General features: G+C 34.7%; 1 protein-coding gene across 1 annotated transcript in view; it reads right to left on the reverse strand.

Annotated features, from left to right (window-relative positions):
- LOC114286627 (callose synthase 3) overlaps positions 1 to 22497 on the reverse strand; it is a 26880-nt gene extending 4383 nt beyond the window's left edge. The window contains exons 1-38 of the mRNA XM_028229802.2: positions 22286 to 22497; positions 22136 to 22175; positions 21785 to 21997; positions 19221 to 19321; positions 18183 to 18307; positions 17993 to 18086; positions 17707 to 17817; positions 17483 to 17599; positions 17247 to 17339; positions 16302 to 16393; positions 15793 to 15919; positions 13677 to 13814; positions 13517 to 13593; positions 13334 to 13427; positions 12143 to 12265; positions 11916 to 12033; positions 10742 to 11076; positions 10541 to 10593; positions 10394 to 10454; positions 8344 to 8425; positions 8206 to 8255; positions 8027 to 8113; positions 5674 to 5814; positions 5502 to 5596; positions 5232 to 5316; positions 4195 to 4355; positions 3963 to 4086; positions 3776 to 3873; positions 3568 to 3691; positions 3277 to 3428; positions 2636 to 2745; positions 2399 to 2536; positions 2165 to 2233; positions 1811 to 2000; positions 1579 to 1735; positions 613 to 732; positions 415 to 533; positions 241 to 324 (exon numbers count right to left, since the gene is read on the reverse strand). Coding sequence (XP_028085603.1) covers positions 241 to 324; positions 415 to 533; positions 613 to 732; positions 1579 to 1735; positions 1811 to 2000; positions 2165 to 2233; positions 2399 to 2536; positions 2636 to 2745; positions 3277 to 3428; positions 3568 to 3691; positions 3776 to 3873; positions 3963 to 4086; positions 4195 to 4355; positions 5232 to 5316; positions 5502 to 5596; positions 5674 to 5814; positions 8027 to 8113; positions 8206 to 8255; positions 8344 to 8425; positions 10394 to 10454; positions 10541 to 10593; positions 10742 to 11076; positions 11916 to 12033; positions 12143 to 12265; positions 13334 to 13427; positions 13517 to 13593; positions 13677 to 13814; positions 15793 to 15919; positions 16302 to 16393; positions 17247 to 17339; positions 17483 to 17599; positions 17707 to 17817; positions 17993 to 18086; positions 18183 to 18307; positions 19221 to 19321; positions 21785 to 21986 — 4247 coding nt within the window. The 5' untranslated portion in view covers positions 21987 to 21997; positions 22136 to 22175; positions 22286 to 22497. The remainder of the gene's footprint in view (positions 1 to 240; positions 325 to 414; positions 534 to 612; positions 733 to 1578; positions 1736 to 1810; positions 2001 to 2164; positions 2234 to 2398; positions 2537 to 2635; positions 2746 to 3276; positions 3429 to 3567; positions 3692 to 3775; positions 3874 to 3962; positions 4087 to 4194; positions 4356 to 5231; positions 5317 to 5501; positions 5597 to 5673; positions 5815 to 8026; positions 8114 to 8205; positions 8256 to 8343; positions 8426 to 10393; positions 10455 to 10540; positions 10594 to 10741; positions 11077 to 11915; positions 12034 to 12142; positions 12266 to 13333; positions 13428 to 13516; positions 13594 to 13676; positions 13815 to 15792; positions 15920 to 16301; positions 16394 to 17246; positions 17340 to 17482; positions 17600 to 17706; positions 17818 to 17992; positions 18087 to 18182; positions 18308 to 19220; positions 19322 to 21784; positions 21998 to 22135; positions 22176 to 22285) is intronic.
- Positions 22498 to 24015: the final 1518 nt, after the last annotated feature.

A 24015-nucleotide genomic window follows, 5' to 3' on the forward strand; every position in this document is an offset into this window, starting at 1 on the left:
TGAACTTGTTCATTCTTCTATTCCTGCGCACCCAATGCATATTTTCATTTCATAAAACTCACCATTGATCTTTTTGTTCTTTAGATTAGGAAACAAAAGTATATTGGAAAAGATGGACAAAGCATCTTTAGGGGTGGGAGTAATTAGAGGGTTGCATTCTTATTATTGATTGCCTGCATGCTAAAAAGAAAGAAGAGAAAAAACAAAACATATCATCAGCACCAAGAGAAGAGAGATTACTTTAAAGGGTCCGCCAACAATCTCTGACCAATGGTTACAAAGCTTGTCTCCTGATTTGACATGAACCATGCAAGAGAAGAAACACTGCACCAAACAGCGAGAGAACAATGAACAATATAATAAAAGGCAATGTGATCTGAATACAAGACCAACTGACGAGAGAAAAGTATAGACCTTCCAGTAAATATGTGCTCCCTAAGTCCAAGTATAGTAGGGAACCTCACACCATCATGCTTTTTAAGAAATTCTTGAAGCAAGTTCCTCATCTTTAAGGCTTCTTCCATGTAGTTATCCTGCATATGGATATTTCAACAAAGTTAATACAAAGCTAAAATATTAGGTTGATGTCAAGTGGCTATGACAACACCAAACCTGATTCATATCTATTGTTTGCAAGCCTTCTCCACGTGTGAAGATTATGGCATGATTCTGATTTTCTGGCTTTCCCTCACCCAAGATAGCAGGTCCAGGAAGTTTTATTCGATAAATAACCTGTACATGGACCGAGACAATCATTTTAAAAAGTTTCTCATTGCAGTTCAATAAACAGACTTTTATTGGTGATGCACTTGAAGGCCAACCGTGTTCATTAAGAACAAGACCACGGCGTAAATGTAACTCGGGTAGAATTTCCAAATCATATGTTCTTTGGACCCAAAAGTTTGGTGTACTCAATTTACACTTCTTATTAGTAGTTCTATGAGATTTGAAATTAAACGCTTGCATCAGTAAATCATAAGATAAAGCACAGAATTTAAAAGATACCACGTATCTTTTAATAATTAAAGGGCAAACTTTGTGATGCAATCCACAAGGCATCTTGATCCACTAGTGAATTCACTGGATTCTCTCAAATGATATGTGTTGTTTATTCTCACCTCCAACTATGCCATTCTTATTTAGTAAACTATTATAAGTTTTGTCTTTAAATGAAGAAGCATTATTCTTCGGGAAGAGACTCAAATTAAGTAAATGTGGAAATCTATATAATTTTCAAGTGTGCCTTATGAGAGCATAGTAGTTATTTATGTGCAACAGTAGATTCTTCCAAGCGATTTTGGGTAGCAACACTTTCAAGTAAATAACTTGTCACAAATTCATGGTTTATTTACTTTGTAATTCATTTTCACCATATCAGAGAGTGTGGGTGAAGAATGATGTGGCAAATATCAGTTACAGGAGTGACAATGCCTCCAATCAATTCCAGCAAATCTCATGACCTCAGTAAGCAATCTAAGCCCTATCAAGTAGAGTAGTATTTGGTTCAGACTATCTTATCTCCTATTAAATTTAAAACTACTGATCCAAAGTCTGTTTTAAAAGAGCCTTAGTTTTTACCTGATCCAAATTCTGTACTGCCTCTGAAGAATTAGCAGACTTAGGCAAAGCAGCCTTCACTAGCTCAGAATAGTAAACCTTCTGGTTAATTTTTTTAGATGCATCTTTGCTGGGTTCTTCAACCTCATCAATGTAAGCTACACGAAGAGATGGATACCTGTGACAAGGAAATATGACAATGGTAAATTATGACAATCACCAAATCCACAAAAGACTATACCGGAACACATACGTTGTCATAAGCCTTAGAATGTCTTGTGCACGAGGATTTCCAGATCGTTTGTCAATCCCATATTGCTGACATGAGACCACGTATGTAAACTTCATATCGGCCACTGCTTGACATTGTGCCCACAATGACCTTTCTCCTTTAATCTGATCCTCCATATTTAATTCAACAGCCTTGTAGCCTTCCATTAAATCTGATCATGGGTAGTCATCAAGTAACAAAAGTGCATTCAGAGTATCTTGATGTATAACAATTTTTTCATTCAAATAAAAAGAATGCTAGCATTTTTATTAACACCAAAGCGAAGAGCTGCATAACATCAATGATCCCAAATTCTCCAAATGGACAAGCAAGTACCTTCATCCTTGGCCATATCAAGGAAGGCCTGAAGTTCCAAAGCTTTCCGGTAATACATCATGCCTCTTACTGGCATTTGTAATAATGTGTCAGTACAATGAAAAATGAATGGATGTGCTAATAGTAAATCTTGGTGCTACAGAACACACTCTCACCACATACACACACAACCAATGAAAAAACACATGCAGACATGCATCTGAGCACATCCACACACTAAAACAAACAGCTTACCAGTCCTAGTCAATGTTTGGCCTCTATATGATGCCCAAAGGCGTAGTTTTTCTAGTTTGTCTTCTTCAAGTTCATCCGATCCTTTAAATTCTTCTTCATTGTCATGCTTTACTCGCTCAAGAAAGTTGTTCCATTCATCTGCATGACCAATTTGATACCAGCAAAAAAACAACAAATGCTTGAAATGCCTATTAAAAAAACACAATTCACCAATGTCACCCATAATGAAAATCTAACCAGGAAAAATTTTCTGCAGGTAAAAAAGGATGGAAACCCCATCTTCATTTTGCACTTCCAATTCACGCAGAGAGAAGAGCACCTCTTCCGTGTAGTAAGGCGTCAAAACACTAGGAGAAACATCACCACAACACATACAAAAGAAATTGATTATCAATAACATACGAGAAAAAGATTCATAATAGCAGATAATAGCATACAGCACCTAATCTTTGTACAGAAGAAACATGCATTCTTACAGGGGCTTCGGAGGTTTCACTGCTAGGCCACACATTTTAGAAAATGTTTAGGCCTTGTTTGGGTAGTTAATATTTTAGCCTAAAAGTAGAAAAGCCACTAGAAAACTCCAAAAGCTAAAAAAATCTCAACTCATACAAAAAAGTCATTCACTCTATTTTTTGCATATCTTTTGGTAAGAAGTCAAAAAGTCATTCCCAAACATATTAGTTTTTTTCATCTCATATTTTAGACAAAAAGTCACTAAAAAAGTCACTTCCCAAACTACCCCTCAGTGCTTAGTTTTGAAAATTACAATAAGAGTACAAAATACAAAACAAGTACAAGACCAACAAATCATCCATATACAACACACACGTACAAGGAAAACTAAGGTCACATGCAGAAGAACTCGAAAAACTTACGAGAAGGAAAGCATATTGCGGACTTTAGGTGCTGAAGGCATGTCCATAAACAATGAATTTGAGAAAAATGAAATGCGCCTTCGAGCTTCTAGGTTTGATGGTACGTCCATTGCAGACTCCTTCACTGTAAGCAATAGATCGAGCCGTTTGATCTGCAGAAATGCATCAAAGTTAACAGGTACTACTTTATTTTATTTTTTTTTGAGAGGGGGAGGGGGGAGAGAGGAGGACGAATCAATAGGTAAATAGTTTGAAATTAAAATTTGTCATTATGATATCTCCACCAATCACCTTCTCTTTCCAAGCTTCTGTTTCTTGAACCGGAAAATTTATTGCTCCAGCAGATGCAAATAATTGATATTCAAGGGGGACCATGCCCCCATGTCCTGATCCACCATGGATAGAATCTAGCAAGCTGTTGAAGAAAAAATGTAACCAACATCAGATGGCATCAAGTCACTAGTATAAAATCAGGAGCAATCACATCAAAATGCTTCACCTGTTTATGTGATCTTCCATCATGTCTCTTGTCACAACCTCCAGCATGTCTTGGAAAAGAATCACAACCTGATCCCTGTCTGTCTGCTTATTCTCTAACTGCAGAAATGAAACTACATCAGTGTGAACTTCATAAATCCCGTTAACGAGTCACATAAAACAACTGCCATGATATTGCAAATACATACCAAGTACTTGATAAGCTTGACAAAGTGGTCATAGAGGCTAGGAAGACCACCCATATTGTATTCAGTTAATAGCTTGCCTTCTTCTATATGTTTGTCAACGTCAGTAAATATATATTCTATAACCCTGTAAAGGCCATTTGGACAAATAAAGCATTATGATATAACAAAGCATCAATATGTAATATGTACATCCATTTCTCAATCAAAATTATAAGAATGTAATAAAACTTACTCTTTTTCGCGACCACCCTGAACCAAAATCTTAATAATGTTTTGAAATGAAGCATAGCACTCACGAACAGCACAAGACATATAGTCGTCAGCTTCAATCCGCTTTTTCAGCTCTTTATCCCTTCCATTGCTGTCCTTAGCCATGTCCAACGCTATTGGGATCTAGCCAATAGACATATATAGTCATCAGAAAATTATGTTAAATCATGTACCCTTGAGACAAAGATTAGTAAGTTCTCAAAGATTCCATCACAACTACTAATATGACCAGAGACTTGCAAGTTGCTTCCACCCACTGATCATCAGAGAATAAGTTTATTAAGTGAATCAGAAAGCAGCTACTCAAGACCTTCTGCAAGAAAATTCCCTATCTTTGCAAGCCAATCCAATGATACACTTGCCCGTCACTGTAGAATCTCTCTACTTTGAATGATCAAAATTATTCTCAAACATGTTTTTAAAAGGCAACCGTAACCATACATAATGGTTTCAATGGTTACCACCACCCGTTGTGGCCGCTATAGTGGTGTGATAGAAATTCACAGCCGTAACAGCCACCACTGTTATGTAAAGGCCGTAGTCCCCGGTACAACACCATTACGACGATTGCGCTTTTTTTTATATTATAAATTTTGTATTAGGCTATTTTTCTCTATTTTCTTTTTCTAGCTGTTAAATTCGCACCCCAAAAATAAATAAATAAATAAAACTTTAGCAAAAATCTTAGATTTACATGTTTTGAATGTCCAATTTTCAAGTTCTACAAGACTTGAGTTGCTCTCAAGGTTAAATGACCTTGTCTTTTTCTTCTTTCAAACTTTCATTACTTTTTTTTATTGACAAGCTTTCATTATTTTCTCAATTGATTCTTTGAATATTAACTTATATCTATTTGCCCTTAGGTCAAATTTATTGAAATAAATAAATAAAATTGGATATCATGTTACATACTATTACAATACTTCCATTTTCGCAACACTTCCAATTGGGAATTTCGCAACACTTTCATTTTAAACAAATTTGAACCATGTGACAAACCTTGCTAGCAAGCAAAAATGGAGGCCATTGTATGAGGTCCAACTCACGGTCAGCCCAATATGGAACAAGCAACAGGTCCATTTCCCTGGAAATGATACAAAGTTATACATACTACAGCAGAATACAATAAGATTCAGAAGAAGACAAAAAAAATTCTCGACACATGTTAGGACACAAAAACAGGTTAGATCGCAGGAGTCAAACAACATAAAAAAAAAAAAAAAAAAAAAAAAATAGGTGTATTGTGCAAAGTTTCACATCCATAATTACCTATCACTTATAAGATCCTCCTCTCTAAAACTGCTGATTATTGTGTTCCATAACTGAGCAAATCTTGCCGCTGCTTTATCATTGCTTGATGGGATCTGAAAAATTTTATTAGATAAATAAAATTGAAGGAAAGGAATTTCCATATTTTCTAGAGAGTAGCAAATGAAATAACCTTCGCAAAGTTCCGAGAAAAAGTGGACTTCAGTAGTCCTTTCTTTTTTGTTGGCTCACTCTTTTCCTCCGGAATTAAACAGGCATTAAAAGCAGCAGGCAATGATTGAAATCTGGACCTTAGCATTCCTAAAGTTCGAATCTGCAAGCAATAGAGGTTACGGAAATGGAGATGCGTTTAAGTAATCATAAATAAAATTGAAGAAGCCCCATACATCATAAAGCTTCAAATAAGTAAAGAACAATAAAGAGACTCAAACTACAAAACCATAAATCATGCTTAAGCAAATCCATAGACTGCTGTTTAATATTATGCATACTAATGATTAAAAGAAATTCAACAATGTTTTTGCCCCAAATGTCCTCACGTGGACATGCAGATATGAGCTTGTGATAAATCACATTCATAAAAACACGTGTATATCCTTATTAGTTCTTTTTTGGTTTGGCATGTACAGTTCCACTCACAAACCTGCATATATATAGTTGTATTACAGTTTTAGGTTTTGGAAAATAAAATCATGTTAATTTTAAAAACATGCATCTCACATTGTATTTACACATCAAAGCTTCTTGATACCCATTAGCTATAGCCAATTATCTTGTTCTTCTCAGCACAAAGCACAATTATATTCATCCTTACACATTCAAACATTGCAAAGGTTGTCCATAATAACCCAAAACAACACCAGCCCATCACCAATATGGCCATCCTTCTATAAACATCTTTACACTTTCTGCAAATGGAGAAACTATTATACTCTGTACCTTCATTCTTAAAAGTGTAGCTAACACATCTGGAACTAAAAAAGCAATTTTGGATATATTTACTTATATAATATATTTTGGGGGACATGTTAATTCTCATTTTAAATCACTAACAGAAGTAACATAACTCATTGGACTCTCCCACAGATTGGAACCAATTTAGGTACCCTTATTCAGGTGTGCAACTAAAAGTGCCCATATTCAGGTGTTCAACTAAACTGAATCATGTATTCTTTTCACACGCAGAGGAATCACATGACCAACATTGGATTTCACTGGAATGAACTCCAGCATGTAAAAAAGACACGATTATGTAATCTGAAACCCTTGTTTCCCTTCATTTCTTTTTTTATTTGTTTTCCGTTTCTCTCCTTATTTTTCATAATAGGAGATATCACTCAAGCTAATAACAAACTACAAAAAATTGGGACCAAAGCAAATGTCCCAAACATCTAAATACCTAACATGAATAAGAACAACCAGTAAAAACAACAATGCCATACATATCACAGCGCATTAGGCCAATCTTAAAAAAATGTAGAAATCATAAGCTAAATTTTGTATCCTCTCCAGCAGAAAAGGGATAAAGAACAATATAAAACTGTCAACTTCTTCATGGCAAAATGTTGAAGCCCAAGTCATAGTTTGGAACACAAGCATAAAGTTGGAGCATAAGTTACAACAGAAGTGTGTATATGTTACAGTGAGGTGGTGGCAGACATGTTACAGTGAGTCAAGCACGCTTAAACACTGTTATTTTATTAGCATTATAGGCATCAAGGGTAAAATTTGGCTGGATGCACCCGTGTCTAATGCAGCTGAAGAATATAACATACCAAATGTAGTGAAAGAGTTCCAATATCAGAAACATACTTGAAGCAGTGATAAATTTTTCTTTCCCCCTTCAACAGTTCACAAGTGCCGCCAATTTTACTCTTTACCTCCTTCTATATATCACATTATTTATTTGGTTGCAAAAATTGAAATAAAATTGCTTATAAAAAAACACAAAAAATGTTGAATGATCAAATAGAGAAACATAATAAACAATTGACTTAGGTTGAATATGGGCAAGAAAGCCGAGCTATACTTCCTCAATTGCCCTAGTTTGTCTTTGAATTCAAGCTTTGAGCCAGAAGAAAAGAATCTAAAAAAATAGAAGTTTGGAAGATGAATAGTCTGTAATATGTTAAAAAGATTCCAAGGCAAGTGTCAAGAAATAATAGACAATGGTGAGCAGCAAATACACATGCTATTTTTATTTTTTTTTGAAACCTTCATCCTATATGAACTGACAAAGTTTGTGTACGAAGGTTGTTGGATCTAACTGATCATGAAGAAATACTAAGCACTAAGCCTAGTTTACAAATGCATTAGGTTGGAAGCCAGACCTTCCCCTTCATAATTAGCACTAAGTTATATATCCATTATCTATATTTAGTAACTGTTTTCACTTTTTTTTTGGCTAATGTTTCATGACCACATAGCCTTAGGGTATTTTGGTCTGACAATTAGCAAAATAAAGCATTATAAGTGGTGGCACAAATTATGCAAGTTATAGAGTGAAGAAAAGAAGTTCCACTAACCTCTCCAAGACGACGGAATGCACCATAGATGCCTCCAAATAATGTAGAGAATATAGCATACCAGATTTGGACGTCCATAAAATACACCTGGAAATAATTAATACGTAAGAAATTGCATGTAGAGTAAGCCAAATAGGAACAAGAGACAGAAAAAGTGCTGAAACGAGTTCAACCCATACAAGAATAATTGGAGCCCAAAGTGCAATCACAACACCAATATTATTCCTTGCTGCAAAGCAGAAAGTAACATGTTAGACCAATTAATCAAATAACAATATAGTAGAAATTCAAGCAATCCTTTTGTTCACGCTTTGTACCACGAGGAAAGAATTCATGCCACTGATAGTTTGTTATGTGAATGCTCATGATAGCTTTTGTCGGATTCACTAAAGGTTTTATCTGCAACAGAAAAAGATATCAAACAAGTTACAAATAACTGGATTGCATATAAAATCAAGGTTGGTAAAATTCATTTTTCAAAATAACAACAAAGATTTTACTGAAATCCAATGTAACAAATGAATACAATATATCGTAATTCTAACATCAAGTAGTAAGCCTTCATTCATACGTATAATTTTTCACACTCAAAGCAGAGAAACAAAATAAAAATATTAACAGACAAAAATCTTGAAAAAGATAAAGGTGAAATTGGGTCATGGTTACTAAAAATATTGGGAGAGCTGACAAGGGTCAAAAATTTAGTGAGGTGGAATAAAAACTGCATTCATGGAAAATATAAGATTTTCTTATTGTGAAAGAAACTAACAAAATAACTGAATCAACCCTCAAATATTATAAAATGCTGCATAGAGCCTTCCGCAAATTACTGCATCTATTCTGTGAAGGACTCTTGATGTCAAAGATAATATGTAAATTAGGCATGCCACACAACTTTCTCCATACCTGAAGGAACTGTAAGTCTAGCAAAACTCATTTCTGTTCAAAACATTTATAGCAAATATTATCCATTGCTCAGAATTTGAATCTTAAAAGTTAATAACCACAAAAAAAATAAAAGAAAAAAGAATAGAATTTCCAAAAAAAATTAAATAAATAAACCTTCAGACGATTCATGATCAATCACTTAGGGTGTGCTTAGATCTTGGGATTTGTGGAGCGATTTGTATAAGGGAAAGGAAAAGTCAATGAAATATAAGCTAAATGCTTTTCACCTTTCCCTCCACAAATCCCTCCTCAAATCAAAGATCCAAACACAGATTTAAAGATAAGGTGAAGGCATTATTACATAGCCTAAACCCCACTTGCACAAGCCCTCCATCAGCTTCATCTAAGAAGCACCACCCTTCTAAGAAGTTAACGTGTAGTGTCTAACACCAACACCAGACGACACTTGTCGGACACTTCCCAACGCTTAGACACACAAGAAACACGTTATAAGTTTGAATAAAATAAGCCAATGACAAAGCCAAAAAAAAAATGTAAATTTATACATACTCTCTTCCTTTAGACTTTAAAAACTATTATCTTTGAGTTAAATATTCATATACATATAATAATTATTTATTCTTATATATGACATATAATGAATATATAAAATTATATATTTTGCATGTGTCATGGATAATAATTATTTATCCTTTTATATGACATATAATAAATATACAAAATTATACATTTCGCATGTGTCACCCATGTGTCATGTCCCACATTTTTTGAAAATTTGTTAGTCAGTGTGTCGGTGTCATGTCATGTGTTCACGTCCATGCTTCTTAGACCTTAATTCATCTTTCAAAAATCAATTTACCAGTCTCCAAAATCCACACTCCTTATTCCTCTCATGATAATGCCCTTTTTGTGGGAGAATAGAAAGGATGGTATATATGGAAGCCGTGATAATTATCCATTAAGCATCCAATCATCTGATTTTTTAAAGAGTAATAATTTCTCTTGTTGAAAATTTTCTATATACTACAGCAAAAGAGTTTCACTTTCACTGACCTCTTCAACAATTACAAACCTAATTAAAAATTAAAAAATAAAAAATAAAAGATTCTCTCAGCCTATGTTGACTTTCTTTTCTTTCTTTTTTTAACCGAATTTATGGGTCTAAAGTTACTTTTGACGTCAATTCTCAACTAGTCCTTAATTTCTTCTTTCAACTCGCAATGTTCATCAAATTACCAAAGCAGATCCAACGAGTGAGACACATCCACATCAACCGTTCTGCATCATGAACTACAAAAATAATTCTTTGTAACCACTAAGAGAGATGATCCTCACTACACTTTCTCAACTACACTAACTGCTGTCACAACAGCCAACCCAGTATTATCAAAGATTTGCATACAATATGTTAGCGTACAAACTGAAATGAAGAATATGGATAATGGAAAAGAAAAACACCTCTATAAAGTAGCTGAATGCCAACTTGGTCATTATAAGAAGAACCCAAAACATTGTGTACCTGAAAGTTGAAACAAATAATTATTAGAAATCAACAATGTTTTTTTTAAACAAATTAATTAGAAATTCCACCCATTCGATTCTTACTTGAAAAGAGAAAATGTGCTTTCATGCATCCCTCTTCCAACATATAGCCGAGGCTGCCAAATATCATGCAAACTTTAGGTCAATTAGATTCATATACCATGAAATGGTATTTCATTATCATTACTAATTTATTATCAACACTAAATGCTTTGTCAATCACGTGAAACAACTAAAAACATAAATGAAACAACACACACATACCTGTGACCACCACATCATCAGCATCACAACTCTAAAGTTTGATCTCTCAAGGAATCGACGGATGAAGGGGAAAAGAAACAATAACGCAGCAAGCATGTTTGGTGACAAATAGATAACGATAGCCAAAATAAACAACGAGGGAGAGTTTGAATTATTGCCAAACCAACTTTTAATGGTTTGAGCAAATCCAGGAGGATTCTCCCAAGTATAAGCATAAGTTATTGGTAGAATGATCACCCATGCAGCAGCAGACACAACCTTCAATATGTATCGTAGCTTAACATATAGTGACATGCTCTGCCTGGCTTTCCAACTAAGGACAAAATCAAGGACAGCTGCAGAGTCATATGACAACAGCTATGAAGTAGATATCTCATAAAATCAGCATTACAACTTTAGAAATGATAACTAGTAACCACATTGCATAAAGACGACAGATTTCTTCTCATTCTCCAAATCATGAACATGTCACAATATTCAGTTGGGAAGTGTTAATACAAATATGCATCCTATACTTCTCAATTGAAAAAGAAAATTTTAACTTACTACAATATGGAGAAAATCAGGCCAGGGGAGAGGAAAACGAAAACAAAAAGGAGAAAACGACGGAATTACAACTAATGCATAGAATAACCAAAATTCCAGTTCAACGTATCAATGCAGGTGAAGATGGCTATTGTTATAGTACTCGAAAAAAAGGAAGAAGAAAGAAATAAAGTGAGCAGATGCCATGTCCAAATAATCATAACATGATAAGAAAATTTCCTTTCACATTAACGTGGTGAAACAAAGTATCTGAACTTTCTAGGCTCTAACTGTCTGGTCGTCTTTTTCACCCACGCAGAACAAAGGCACTATTGCTCATTACTCTTAAATGTAATTTAACTCCATGAATATCTAACAAAACCTACATTCACTCCACAAATCTCAAATTCACAGTACCTAGATGTACCCAACATCACATGTGATGTAACTATCAGCCCATGGAATCCTGACCGTCAAACTATACCTTGTAATTGCAAATGCAGTGGAGACTACATTTGCCCCAAAGCATGTAATCTGGAAAATATAGAATCTACGGATGTAAAAAATGGGAAAAGACTTCCAAGAACTTATCAAATCAGAAATAGTTATATATAATGGCAAAGCAGTAAAATGAAATATTACAACCTACCTTGCCCAAGCTTCAATATTGCAGCCGTTATAAAGACACTCAGTACTTTCTTCAAAACATCAGAACTGAAGATTGAGGTTGGGTCACCCGAACCATTCCATGCAACAATTATCATAGCCTTAATAGAAGTAAACAAGAATGAAGGTCAAATCATAGCAAGAAATATAAATTTACATACATAAATGCACACAAATAGACACGGAGATGCATATTCAAGAAGCAACTACCTGTAAGCATAATACAAAAAAACTCCACATTCTATCAAAGCTTCTAAAAATATGCCAATACGATCGTATCTCCACAAAATTGACTTTCCCCACCCACAGATCTCTACCAGCTGGCTTGTTATCCTGAATATTTCAATAATCAACATATATTAAGCTCCATCAAACAATACCTTCCAGGTAAGCTTAGCTTTAAAAAGCATTATAGTACAAATTATGGAAATTAAGAACATTACAAGTGACATAAAGAATGTTTTTATAATTAGTTGCGGCAGTAGTCTGTAGAAACAAAAAACAGAACAGATACAAAACTCAGTAAGACTGCAACTCCAAGCATGCTATCCATTTTACCCTTCATTCAGCAAAGTCATAACTATCTACTCAAAAAAAAAAAAAACTCCCAGTCAGTCCCATTGCATGAGGGCTGGAAGGGGTATATTGGGTACTGACCTAACACTTGGATTATTTACACAAAGTGACCATCCAAAAGTTTGAACCCACAAACTCAAGGTCAAGGGACCAAGTTTTAACCACTAAACCAGTGGCCCCTTTTAACCTAAATATCAATTTTTTAGGATTAATTAAATACATCATCTATCTTATTTAGTGCACTACCCTTCGTCCAGCAAAGGCATTACCTACTCAACTCAACTAGCCTTAATAGCAACTATTTGGTATCAATTACATTATATATCTTATCTAATCTGCTCCATATGTAGCTATATGCATGATTAGATTGACATGAATTTTCTCTCAACCACAATCCATGTTCTTAATAAATAGCCTCCTTTTCTCTTCTTGGTGCACCTTCAAGTTGGCTCATAACATTCCTCCATACCGACACACTAGTTTATCTGCCGTAGACATGCCCAATCAATCTTAGGTTAAGTTTCTCTTCTTGTCTTCAGAGGATGCTATTTGTAACTTCACAAAACCACATTCACTTCTTATTCTCTCACTTTTTTCTATTGCCATGCCACTCATCCATCTGAACATGTTTTTTAACTTATGCCTTTCAACATCTTTCTCCAATACCATGCCTTTTTCACAATCCAAAAGAAAAATAAATAGTGAGGGCTCATTTGTGTAAATGATGCATTGATGCACATGAAACTATCTAACTCAACAGCTAATATTCAAAAAAGGGAAAGAAAAAATAATATAATAATTAGAAGATACTAAATTAAAGCTTACCCCCTTTTTTTCAAAACGATGCTGTTCAGTGGGCAGACAAAAAAAATCAGCATCAGCTCGCATTGGCCAACCTAAACGGAAACAGTCAACTGACCTGTAATTTTACAAGGGCAAAGTTATAATTTGAAGGTGTACAAAAATCAAGGACAAAATTATCCCCCCAAAAAAAAAAAATTGTAATACCAAAAGTATTCATTCAAATCATCATAGTTCCTCCACTGGGAATGCTTTGATATCCCATTTCTGCTCCTTTTGGCCTCCTTTAAGAACAAAGTCAAAAATGATGTTACAGGAGTATGAAACCTGAACTTCTAAGAGATCCAAAAACCAAGGCATGCAATACCTTTGCAAGCACTTCATAAATAGGAGTAACAACTTTCCTCAAGAAAGCCTCTTCTTCACCTCCGTAGGCTGGCTTCACATTCTCCCCCGTCACTGGACTGACATTGCCAGCTAACATGCCATACAGTTCAAATGCCATCTACAATAACCAACAAACATGAGAACCGAAAATAAGTTGCCGTCATCATATCACACTATTTATTATTACTATTTATATTACAGGATGATAGATGAAATCGTCTCATAAAAGCACAGAGAAGATGTTTGATCGAAAGATGCTCCGTGGAAATTTATGATGTTTGACCAGAAGCAAGAAGACCCGAAGATAGAACAAACAAATCACCTCATAAACATTTCATATAGGAACCTGATATTCTAAAAACAGGGTCAAAACAACCTCCTAGAACTAGTGAAGGCAAAATGTGTTAATATTGTCATGTAGAACTTACAAACAACAACTCAATTCAACCAGAACAAATATTTACATTTCTCCTTTCTTTCTCTTTTATTCACAGTTGTGAATGGCCAGCATGAGCAGTGAAAAACTCCCTTTTCTTTCCACCTCCACATCCATCCTTCTTTCCCTTTATATAAATATATTGAAATTTGAAACTTCTCCACACTCAAAAGAACAAGGGAGTATTATTCAATCACTCAAAAAATTCAAGAATAAGACTCGAATTTGAGCACTTGTAGATACTAGTAAATACAAAGATCAGCTGGCAGACAATGAACCTCTGTTATTAGCCATACTCATCAAAATCTTCGTAAAGAAAGATTGTCTGTACACTAATCCTCTCATTTGACCCCCTTGACCTTAGATCGGCCACTTAATGATAGACCGTCAAATAATGCTGTAATATTGTCAAAAAAAGGTGTTGTTTCTTTAGTGAACTTTTTTATATTTTAAAGAATGCTATTTTTTTTACTTTTTAAATGTACCTAATCTAGATGCACCTAAAAAGTAAATTATGTAAAATTCTCCCAAAAAAAATAATTAAAGAAAAACCAAAACTCAATTTTTCCTTTTCTTTTTTATTTGTAGTAAACTTTTTTCAGATTTCTTCACAAATATTTTACTTTTTAAGTGCATCTAAAAAAAATGACTAGAATATGAAGAAAAAAATAAATACCAAAGACAAAAAAACCATAGTTAAACAAAAAAACTCAAAAGCAGTTTTCAAAAACTAAACAAAACAAACTGAGTGAGTATATTCTCTCAAGATAATCATGAAAAAATAAGGAAAAGTATTGAAGCTAACATTATAAAAATAAAAATAAAAATCTCAATCACTTCAAACTTGAAATATAAAATTTAAAAAGAAAAGTTGTAGGTATTACCTTAAAAAACAGGAGTATCCAAGATGACACACACACAGAGAGAGAGAGAGAGAGGGAATAATAAACAATTTTTTTTTTTTTTTTAAATAATAGAGGTTGTCGTGTACTGGATATTCTCAACTCCATGAGACAAAATCAAAACCAATATATAACTGCCACCAAATTAACTAACATCAGCCACAATCTTTTCAGTCTTTTAAGGTCCCTGAAGAGAGAGAACTAACTTGCACAGGTTTATACCAAAAGTCACACATGCTTGCATAGGTAATATAAATCTTTGTAAGCTGGAAAATTGTTTACCCATCCTCTCATTTGATTTTAGATAGAATTAGCCCACCTAAGGAGATGGGCATGGGCACATGACGTGCATCCAACACCACTATTTCAAGGCACAATTTGCTTTTGACTTGCATGCAATTTAACTCAAGCCATTTCAACTCAACAAGCATTTGTCCTAATGGGGTCAAACAATATGGATCCATTTGCCTCCAACTGATTCTAATCCAAGTCATAAATTTTGAGCAATTCATTTCAAACAATAAAATCTTATTTTCATGTAACTATTTTTGGAGAAATATTCTACTCAACCAAATTCATGTTGAAGATATACTTTTCTTTTCACTTTCCTTTCATCCATTTTACATTTTTGTACATTCATTTTCTAGTATTCTTTTCATTAACCAAACAGAGCATAAGCAGAAACAGTGATGCTGCAATAAAGCAATGCATATCAAAGCAAATGCCATTATACAAAGAAAGAAACATTCAAAACATACATGATGATAAATGTAGCATAGGCATTCTGGCATGAATCTCAGGTTTGCAGCTTCACCCCATATAAGAAGATAGAGTCCCATGTATAATAATTTACGCTGTTGCATTTCCTGCTGTATGGTGGGTAACCTGCAGTTTGATAACATAAGAATTAAAAGGATACAATTGACATAAAAAAAATTGACTATGCGTAAAACCTATTTTGTACACAGCCTACAAGCGACAATGAGGCTGGTCATATCCGTTTTTGCATGTTAGACACTCACATCTATGTCAGATGCCAAAAGAGCTTTCCATGTGAAATGTTGTATCTTTTCCTGATTTTTCTAAGACTTTTACATATAGAAAAACTCAAGTCTACATCACAATATAACCTAACTGCAACTCATTCATGAGTTATGTGAAGAAATGTAATTACAGCATCTCTCCTGGACACAAGATAAAAGCGTTTCCAGCTATTATGAAGAGAAATTATTATTTGAATCAACAGTCCTATCATGAGAAGCCTCACCAAAGACTACTTTTGCGATCCAAGTACTTGCACCATTTTTTGTAATTCTTGAAAAGTTTCTTCATCACTTCATTCAATGCACGTTCATCCAACTACGCAATCAAAAAATGAAGAAAACTTCTATTAGTGTCTCCCAAGCAAATAAAAGCATATTGGCTAATTAAAATAAAGGCAACATCTAGACATACTTAAGCTCTTTGATAAATAAAAAATCAGCCATTTTTTATATAACTTTATTAGTTAACAGTCAAACTGTTTCAGATGCTGAGAGGAAAGCCCTTCGACAGATATGGTCCTTAAAACAAGGCAAGACTGCAACAGAGGTAAAGGAAAAAAGGTTGAGGAAAACATAACCATAAGAAGCAGTTGCATTAAGCCCATGACTGTATTCATACTTCTCTTAGGATCAGACAACTAAACTGACAACAATTATCATGAAAAGGCCATCACATTTTGAAATCAGCTTTTCTGCAAGCCACCACACATTCCTGACAAGTCACAACAGAAACATATTCCTTGCATGCTCTGAAATAAATAAAGCCACTAATTGGACAGATGATATCAGCTAATGCAGACAACTCTGGCACAAAATTTTGGAAAATCATTTGAGTAAAAAAAAATATGTTTTGTTAAAATTGCATGCAATGAAATTTAAACCCCACTTCTAAACATGTAAGAAATTAGTGGTAACACAATTCTGTGGATAAGATACTAATAGCAAGGATAATGTAAGATCCACAACAATCATGATGATTTTGGAGGAATGTTGTGGCAACATGATCATGGCAGTGGCATCAAAAGTTGTAGCAGAAGCAATTATAGAGGCAGCTGTGCCATTGGGACTTGGTGGAATATGGGTGATGTTGGTGGCATGATAGAAGAGGGGAAGATGGTAGTAGTGAAGGTGAAATATCCCCATTGAACAAATTCTAGCAGAAGACAAACCTTGGGTTGTTGATCAGGTTTTGGGAACTGCCGAATGTGAACATTAGCAAGTAATAGAATGAGGTGCTCCCTTTGATTTGCCACATTATCCTTCTGCAAGTTAATTAACAAAATCAATATCCATGGACCAGAAGAAAAATAATTGCAGTTTGCTCTTCATCATATTCAAGTAGCTTTTTCAAACACAATCATACAAGAACTAAATGCATAGACCAAAAACAATCCTAAACTGTTACCTGGAAACCAAACATCGATTGAAGCCAGTCTAGGATATCTTCATCTTTTTTCTTCTTGTAGTCCCTCGGCCATGGAAGACCCCGGGTGTTACGAAGTGCTAAAAGAGCAGCTTGAATCTGCAAATTAAATAACCAACAATAGTATTTAAACCATAATTTGGACAAGCTTAAAGCAAAGATGAAGCAATACAGGAGCCAAAACCCATTGGGAGTTGGAAACAAACCTCTGGATATCTCATAATTGCCTGATTTGCACTATCAGGATCAAGAGGAAGAATATTGTAAGGAACATAGATCTCAGTCTTCTCTGCAACTTTATCATGGGTTTCCAATATCTGTGCAAGGCCAATCAATATATCAAGTGACATGTGGAAAACACCCTCTATGCAATCAAACCTATAAGTTTGATGGTCATTTGAGCTTTGCAATTGTAAGAAACCCGCGTAAGAAAAAGGTCCCTCATCAAAATAAATACTTCAGATAACAAGAGAGGATGGCATTTAGTTTCACCTCACGATCAACTTCCACAGCCTGTGTCTGATTGACAGCCTTCAAAACCTCAAAAAGAACATTAGCAGTTTGATACGCTTTGGTAAGCTGCGCACTAACAAACAGAAAAAATAGACAAATCAAACGAAACAGGAATAGCAAGTGCTGAGCATGTGGCATAAAAAGCTCCAAAATATCTCAGAAAACTCACCGATCAGCTTTATCAGCAGCATTTTGCAAAGCTTGGATATATTTTTTGTAGTAATGCTGATAAAAGCTCTGCATCTCACGCGCATCACTTTTCTTTACTCTCCCCATCAACGTCGGATCATTCTCCTGAGGCAAATTAAAGAAAGACCCTTTAGCAAATAGGAAGAGAGTTATTAACAGGTAATAAGAAACATTAGAATGGCCCTACGCATCAGTGAGCACACAACACTCAGAGAAACAACAGCTTTCAAATATGGGTGTCACTAACCTCGTTTGGAAATGTCCTCAAAAGAAGTAAAATCCCTCAAAACACACAAACATGAGGCACATATGGGTTTTTTCCCATCTGAATTTCTAACGGATTATGGAGGGATCACAGTGAAACACAAATAGGAAGTGCATGGTTAAAATTGATGAAATTGGAACTATGGGAACCAAAGTGAAATCTTGACAATATCATAGGGAATAATGGTGCAATTTACCCATTTGGTTAGTATATTCATGCCAAATGTCAGCTTATCATCCTTGTCCAAATTTAATACACAACACAAATATTAGTCAACACCATATTGCAACACATAATGGAGACATGATAAATATATGATACTCTACAAATTCAGAAAAGGTGAGGCAAAACAATAAACAAACTTTGTTATCAACAAACAGTCAAGAAGCCCGATTGACTCTTTTTGTTCCCTTTCTCTCATTCTAGAGATCAAGAAGCTAGTCAAACAATAGATAAACACATTTTAGGTTATTGTTCCCACTAAACAAGAGGGTTCATGCCAACAAACTACACGGCATGAACGAGTTAAAGGTCCACTATTCCATACAAGGATAAATGCACTGTCCAAGTCTATTGAGTGCATGTACTCACCTACAGAACAAGCATTTTAATTTTTTGTATAGATTTTAGTGAAATGTGTTCAAGTCTATTAAGTGCATATACTCGCCTAAATACCAAGCATTTTATGTATATATTAAGTGAAATAATCAATTAGCAAGTCACTCATGTGAAAAAGTAACTATCAACGATTACCCTTTCCAGGCGTTGAAGAAGCGCAGTTTTAAATTGACGAACACCACGACCACTAGAAGTGGGATCCAGCCGATGAGCTTTCTCAAAAGCATAGAACCGACCTACATCCCAAAACACAATTAAATGAATGTTTCAGCCATAATACTGGAAAGCATATATTGTGAAAGGAATCCACAAAATAAAGAACATATGACAATAAAACAAAAACAAGAAGCAAGAAATTAAAAGTAACAAACATGTGAGAGTGAGAATTCTAGCAAAAGAGTGGCCGATCTATGAATCAAATGGACGACAGAGCACAGTTTTCTTTGAATAGTTACTGATTTCATGCGTCATCAATTCAAAATGCCCCACTTCTTTGTTATTTATTTTGTTATCAAAAGTTACGGTGTTTCAAACTTCAAGGTTACATATGTTTTTTAACAAATAAATCAAACATTTATTTTAGAGGAACGATATTCATACTCCACGTTTAACCTCTCACACTTCCCTTGTGAGAAGTTAAAAGGCAAACAATGTGTATGAAGTTAGAAGTGGAGAATGAATATCATTGCTCTTAGCCCTATTTGGTAGGGCTTATGTTCAGCTTATTTCAGCTTAATTTAAACTATTTTAGTTTGTTTGGTTCAGCTTAATGGTGTAGATTATAGCTTTATATAAGTGAAAAATGAGCTTTTTAGCTGTGGTGGGGGGTGGTGGGGGGGGGGGGGGGGAAGGTGCTTATTTTTTTCAACTTAAGCGGCAAGCTGAATGTCAAGGATAAAAAGACTTAAATGCCCTTCACACTTTCAAGTCATTACAAGTCTACCAGGTATATAAACAAAAACACTCATTCTCCCCCTCTCACGAAAGGAGAGGGGCAATTTCCGGTGGAGAGACGATTTTCAGCAGTGCCAAAAAAGATGAAAGAGGAGAGCAAAGCAAATGAGCTTGTCACCGGAGCTCATCTCTCTCTCTCTCTCTCTCTCTCTCTCTCTCCGCGATCTCTCTTTTCTCTCTTTTTTTGTCTCTCTCGTCGCGATCTAAAAAGGGAGCAAAACCCTAGCATTGTCGCCGTCACCACTGCAAGCCATCTATCACGATCGACAATGTTCTCTCAAGCATCGCAGTCGCGATCGCGATGACGATCAACCCTAGCGCGCAATTGACAACCCTAACCAGAGTCGTCGTCATCATGATCTCAAGACAAAACCCTACGCATCGCGATCTGAACCAGAGTCGCCATCGTCGCGATCTACTATCGTCGTCTCTCCCTCTCTATCACTCTAGATCGCGGCGGTGGCTAAGGTTACAGACCACCGACGACATACTGATGAAAGAGGAGAGAAGAGAAAAAGGAAGAAAAAAATATATATATATATTAATTAGTATATTTTGTAATGAATTAATAAATTAAAAAAATAACAATTTTTATATTATTAATTGTAATGAAAAAAAATTATAGATATAAATGAAACAAAATACATGAATATTAATTGTAATGAATCAATGAAACAAATTGCACAATTTATTTCACAATTAATGAAATAAATTTTTTTTTAAATTAAAACTGAAAAAAAAAATTGAAAAATTAACAATTTTTATATCTTATAAAGGCAAAAAATACATTACACAGCAAAAAACTATTTTACAGCTTATTCAACCAAATACTACTCTGTTGCTGCACCAAACCGGTTAACAACTTATGTTTAAAGCTATGATCTATAATCTATTAAGCCATAATCAATAATTAATTTCCCACAGCTCTACCAAACGGGCACCTTATTTTATTGGAAAACCCTTAAATTTATACAAATAACTTAGTTACACAACATATGACAACTACATATAAAATTTATGTTCATTAATTAATGTTGAATAAATAAACAAAAGTTGAAAGAGGAAAAAATCAGCCCAACAACGGCTTGTAAATGTAGGAGAGCCCGCCGCTGTCACACAACAGCAGTAACGGTCATAACGGCCCATTACAGGTGTTATGGGACGATTGGGCATAATTTCAGTACGACTATAAATAAAAACTTAAGGTGTGGCGCGCTAATAGATACCTAAAACTTGACAGTTAATCTAAATAGAGAAGTGCCTCCAAAGTGTCGTATGATTCCAGAAAACACCACTCAAAGTTACAGATGAATACAAGGTCTAAATAGCCAGATCAACATAATCCCCTAAACCAAACAGGGAAATTATTTAATAATCCTGAAACACTACATGACCATCCTCCAAGCCAATAATCAATTACTTAGCCCAATGTTGTTCTCTCATCCCCAACATAAAATTGTAAGCCCCCTACTCCTCTCTACCAATCAAAACCGTAACACTCACACATTGTGCCCACTCAAACACAACCAAAATCCCAATTTTTAAACAATGTAGAAACCGAAAACACTAAAAATCAACACATATGTATATGAAAGAATAAATAATCAAGTTACAGAGACTAGCCAATCAACATTCTTCAATTCTTACACAATGTAGAAACTGAAACCACTAATAAATCAACATATATATGTATGTGTATGAGTATGAATGTGTGTACAAAAACAAAGAAGAAATAATGAACTTACAGAGATAAGCAACCCTTGGGTTGGCTTTTTCAACTTCATTGGCAACACGGAGAATCGGAGCAATCTCAACAAGCGAGGACGGCACCACCTCACTGTCGAAAATCGACTCTCCGAGATTCCCAGCCGTCTGAGTCCGCATGATCCGCCGCTGCGGCTGCGGCTGCGGCTGCGGCGGCTGATCAGAGCCCCCTCTCGACGACATTATCAAAAAACCTAACCACAGCACATTCACCAACAAACCATACCAATCAAAGATGAACTAACCAAAACCACATTACATACATACATACATATAGAGTAAAAAAAGAGTGAAAACATGGATAGAGAGAAAGTAGAGAACTAAAGATTTACCAGATGACAAAAGAAAGCTAGTGAGCTTCTAATCTAGCATCTGCAAAAAGCAACAAGCACAGAGAGAGAGAGAGTTCAGAGACTACAAATAAAAATAAAAAAAAATGATTAAGAAATTAAAAAAGTGAAAATGAGTGTGTATGAACTTACTGGGGTGAGAGTGGAGAGAAGATGGGGGCTGATTCAGTGAAGGAGCAAACCCTAGGGGAGAGATAGAGAAGAGGAGAGAGAGAGAGACTGCAACTTCAGGCAAGTTAAGCAGAGATGGACACAGCACAAGAAGTGAGAGACAGGGAGATGGGAGGTGGTGGTGGAGAAGAACATGGGGGTGCGTGCAGCAAAGGGGCAAGTAATTGTTGGGTGGGCCCATATGCTGTGCCCGGGCTTTTTTCAGAAGAAAAATAAATAAATAAATAACCCAAAATGCCCCGATAATTACTATGGAGCCACTGCGGTAGCTGCATATATTCAATGGCTGAATGGCAAGCAAGCCATTGTTCAAAAAAACAAAAAAAAATTATGGCCCATTTCAGAATACGCTATTTTAGAGGCTCTCTAATTGGAGGTGTTTTGAGAAATAATATATATAATTTTTTTTATATAAAAACACATAAAAAAAAAAATAGAAAGGGAACATAATTTAAAAAAAATTAAAGCCAAAATATTAATTTTTAACTAACTTGTCAAAATATGCCTTAGTATATGCTAGTATAGTATCGCTAAAGTTAGAGCATCAGCATTTTTAAAATAACAAAAAAGTTAAAATATAAATAACAAATCATCAAATTCTTCCTCAATTAGTCTCAGCAAATTTTTGTTAAATTAACTTTTTGTTAAATTTGTTACAGTAATTCGTCTGATGAAGCGATAAACTGTTTATCGCTACAACACGCGATTTGGGTGTAACCGGATGTCCGGCCGATCAACCCGCCACTCAACGGCATTTTTTTTTTTTAACATTTCTTCCAGTTTTATCTTTTGTAAAACACAAGAATTATTTGGTTGATAGGTCATCAATTTAATTATAAAAAAAAATAACAAATATTTTAATAGGATTAAGTTAAAATAAAGAGTTTTATGCAGTGAGTGACTAGCTAAAACAACAATGATAGAGGTCACTAATTTTGAAACTCTAAAAAGACCACTAATGACATGGCACTCAATAAAAAAACAAAAAAAAAAAACACCAAGGCCAAACCATCAAATCATTCCTGGTGAGGCCCACTGCCACATCATTAGTGATAGCACTAATTAGTGCTCTCACTCATTTTCCAATAGCAAATTGTCAAATTATAGTAATAGTGTTCTTTTGGAATAAAATTATTTTAGCAAATCTCAACCAATTTTCTCTTTAATTTTGTATGTGATATTTTGATATATAAGTTTATGAATTTTTTTGTTGTTTCTTTTTTTTATCTTTTATGACATTTAAAAAAAAAATTAAAAAAATTAAATATTTACATTCTATCCGAGTCGACAAATAAAAAAAAATATACATATAAATATAATTCACACCACCATTCGCATACCACTATAAAATATATATATATATATATATATTAACTACATAAAAAATTTAAAAATATAACTCGCGAATAAAACTCAATAATTCACGAGTTATAGCTGTTGGATGAGATCAACGGTTCACAAATACTTCACAATTTTTTATTTTTTATTTCTTTAACAAAACCCCAACACTTTTACTACCGATTCCCTTCTTTCTCTATTCTTTGAGGAACCCAACAACGTCTCTTTATTCTCTAAAATACTCTCTATCACACCATTTTCATCAATTTGTTCTTAATCTATCAGCACAATCGTCTCCCTCTCTTACTCACAATTATCGATCCCTCTAGTCTCATATTATTTCCACAAACCAA

The sequence above is a fragment of the Camellia sinensis genome, chromosome 12 (genome assembly GCF_055761805.1).
Source record: "Camellia sinensis isolate YWXY chromosome 12, ASM5576180v1, whole genome shotgun sequence".
Classification (NCBI taxonomy): domain Eukaryota; kingdom Viridiplantae; phylum Streptophyta; class Magnoliopsida; order Ericales; family Theaceae; genus Camellia; species Camellia sinensis.